At 32.0% G+C, this 3,597-nt stretch overlaps 1 protein-coding gene across 1 annotated transcript; it reads right to left on the bottom strand.

Moving 5' to 3' along the window:
• Nucleotides 1-1,655: 1,655 nt before the first annotated feature.
• On the bottom strand, nt 1,656-2,984 carry LOC137655427 (uncharacterized). Its single transcript, XM_068389322.1, has one exon. It carries the CDS (start codon nt 2,982-2,984, stop codon nt 1,656-1,658), a length of 1,329 nt encoding a protein of 442 aa, XP_068245423.1.
• Between the last annotated feature and the right edge of the window lie 613 nt (nt 2,985-3,597).

The raw sequence follows: 3,597 nt of genomic DNA, 5'->3' as shown, positions 1-3,597 counted from the left end.
TAGACACAGAATTTCGTAGAATTAATGATATAGGAATTAAATTGAAATATCATAAATTTTCAATTGACAAGTCTCTACAGAAAGCTAAACATAAATTTCATTCCGACAAGAATAGGAAACCTTTTAAGAATGAGAATGTGGTTGCTCTTCCATACAATGAAAACTTTGCTTATATCAAAGACTTATTGAAAATATTCCAAGTAAATTTAGTTTTTAAATGTTCAGGAACAGTAAAGAATGTCCTTATAAATAATTCTCCAAGTTATAATAATGTCTCTATTTACATAATTCCTTGTACTGGGGTGTGACAAGAAATATTTGGGTCAAACCAGAAAACTGCTTAACAACAGAATTAAACAACATCGATATGCAGTTAGGACAGGACAAATGTCTAGTGCCACTGCATTGACTGGGAAAACTCCTCGGAGATTTTATTTTGTAAAAACCTTGTTAAAAGAAATACTATTGAATCTGCTTTATTGAATATTTTGATAATCAAATTTTAAATATGAGCTCTGTTCTTTTTAAACTAGACTCTCATCTTGTTAATGAAATTGTAAGGAATTACAATTCAAATTCAAATTCAAACAATTTATTGACAAACAGTGGTCAAAAGGAGCTGTGAGTCTTGCTAGACAGCCCACTCAATCTTTAATTTACATAGATGAACAAAAGCTAAGTACAAAAGTAAAACCTAGTAATAATTTACATAAACCAAAAAATACATTTAGTAACAAATAGTTTTTACAAATGAAAACACCTACATGAATAATTTCGAATTTACCCAAAGTAAATTAGCATGAACCTTATATGTTTATTTCACAGAGGCTGAAATTACATACTTAATCATAGTTATAATTTGATAAAACAAACCATCCAGCAAAATCTCCAAGTTTCAGTAGAAATAGACAAATAAATGTATGAATCAAAAGATATTTTTTTTTTTTAATTTTAAAAGTTTATTGCCATAAAAAGGCGTCAAAGGGATCTGTTAGTCTTGCTAAACAGCCCAAAAACCATGATATAACAACTCGTTTTTTACAAAGGAGAACAATTTCGAAATTACATAAGTGACAAGCCTTATAAGGCTTTCACAGTTTCAAAATTACATAATACTAAATTTTAGTTATAATTTTCATAAAACAAAACTTTCTAGTAAAAGTCCCCAGTTTCAGTAGAAATAGACTAAACCAAATACATCCCTGTTATAATAAATTTGAACGCTACAATTACACTTGAAACTGATTAACATGTTCAAAATAACCATAAAATTTTCTACATAAAATACATTTTATAGCCCGTTTTCACATAAAAGGAGAACTATTATCTAATGTACAGAGAACAACCACTTCCATTTCAAATTCCATATTACTGCAGCAAACACTAAACATTATACAAATAAAAAGTAATATAGTAACTTCTCAATTTTAGTACCTTATATCAGTTTTTTTAAATTTATTTACAATATTCTTGTACAAATTATTGTTAATGAAAAAACACACAATTTGTTCAAAATTATTATAAAGATTCCTAAATTCTGCCAAAGAACTACATTCCATAATGTAATGTTGCAGTGTGTGTGAATTTGCAGCGTCACATAATTTACAAGGGGTACCCTCTCCACTCTTATATTCCTAATAGTGTTTATAGCCTAGCTAAAGTCTCATAACAATTCCATCACATTTAGCTGAAGACTTTCCATAAGTAAAACGTGTATTGTTACTAACATAATCATAATGAGACATACTGTTACTGCCGTTACTCATGATTGTCCTAGCATTCTCAATGTTCCATCCTTCCCTTACTCTGGCCATGTGTGACTTTATTTTCCTCATACTAACTGAAGTGGCGTAATCTATAGATTCTTTATTACACCCCTGTTTTGCTAATTCATCAGCAACATCGTTAAAATATATACCACAATGTGAGGGTATCCAGACGAATTTCACACTGTATCCTGACCCTTTTATGACAGAAATGTACTCGTTGCATTTGGTAACTATTTCCTCATCAGAAGGTAATTTGGCATTTAAAGCCAAAAGAGCACTCTGACTGTCAACAAAACATATTATAGATTTTTCCTTATTAATTCCAAATTTCAAACACTCATATATGGGAAACAGCTCAGCAGTGGTAGATGAGCTGTGATCACCAATACGCTTAGATATTCTCTCCTCTGTACTATAACCAAATTCAAAAAATTCTCTAATTACAACACCAAGACCAGCTCGACATCCGCTTACAGAACCATCACAATAAGCATGAATCACCGTATCCTTTGGGTACCCAGATATCTTTTCCAAAAACAGCTGTTTAAGTTCAAGGGGATTGCTGTCCCTTTTTCTCAAATCAAGTAGCTCTATACTTATATCTACTTTCTCAGTAATCCAAGGTTTTATTGGACGTGAACTTGGCAAAGGCACACAGAAATCAAAAACATTATAGTCATTCAATATTTTACAAAGCTTTCGTGAATATTCATTCAGTGTGAAGAAACCTGGAACGCCTGTCACATATCTATTTATAATAATTTTGAAATGCCTATCATTTTGTCTAATCAGTCTTATAATTGAGGAGACTGTCAACTCTCTTATTCTTTGAGTGACACTCGGGAAATTCAGCTCCATTCGCATTATTTCAATCCTTGCAGTTCTAGGGCAACCTAATATTACTCTCATAGCTTTGTTTTGCAACATTTCCAAGGGGCGAAGATCTTTATCTGAAAAACTACATAAGACTGGAGCCAAGTAGTCTATGATACTTCTAATAGTGGAAAGATATACAGACCTTAATATTGGAATGCCAACACTGTTACCATGATTAGACAAAACACGTAATGGTTTAAGCCGAGATGTACAGATGTTCTTCACATGGGTAATTTGATCCATTATTTTACCAAAACCAATATACATACCCAAATATTTATAACTTGTTACTCTTTCTAGTTTTACTCCATTCAGCCATAATTCTTTATCACTTACCATTTGTGATTGATATTTTGTTTTACTCTCATTTACCACAAGACCTAAAGATATACAAAGATCTGATATTTCAGCCAACACAATACTCAAAGTCTCCTCTGATTTGCATTATATGAGAATATCATCCGCATAAATGATTACTTGTGAATTTCCATGAAATTCATAACTTGCAATTTCATCCATTAATATATTAAAAATCAGGGGGCTAAGCACCCCCCCCCCCCTGTGGAGTACCATGTTCAAAATACTTTTCAGTGGACTCGTAACCCTGAAACATAACAGTTCCCCTTCTGTTACTCAAATATTGTGAAATCCACATCAGTAGCTTGCCTTTTATACCCTTTTTAATAAGACACTCCAATATTACATCCTTATTGGCTTTATCAAAGGCTCCCTTTAAATCTAAAAACATTCTACAGTCGACACTAGCAGTACTAAGACTTTTTAATACGCAATCATAGGTACTCTTGTTCCTCAAAAAACCATAAAGATTCGGAGAAAGGAGCCCGTCAACTTTATATAACAACCTGTTTAAAACCATACGTTCCATAGTTTTTGATAAACAAGAAGTCAAGGAGATAGGTCTGTAATAATTATTTCCCATGGGTACAGGTAT

The sequence above is a fragment of the Palaemon carinicauda genome, chromosome 16, assembly GCF_036898095.1.
Source record: "Palaemon carinicauda isolate YSFRI2023 chromosome 16, ASM3689809v2, whole genome shotgun sequence".
NCBI lineage: Eukaryota > Metazoa > Arthropoda > Malacostraca > Decapoda > Palaemonidae > Palaemon > Palaemon carinicauda.
This window is presented reverse-complemented; position numbering and strand designations above follow the sequence as displayed.

What these genes read in the sequence shown, in the direction of transcription:
- LOC137655427 (XM_068389322.1), bottom strand. Translation starts at nt 2,984, where the DNA reads ATGGTAAGTGATAAAGAATTATGGCTGAATGGAGTAAAACTAGAAAGA.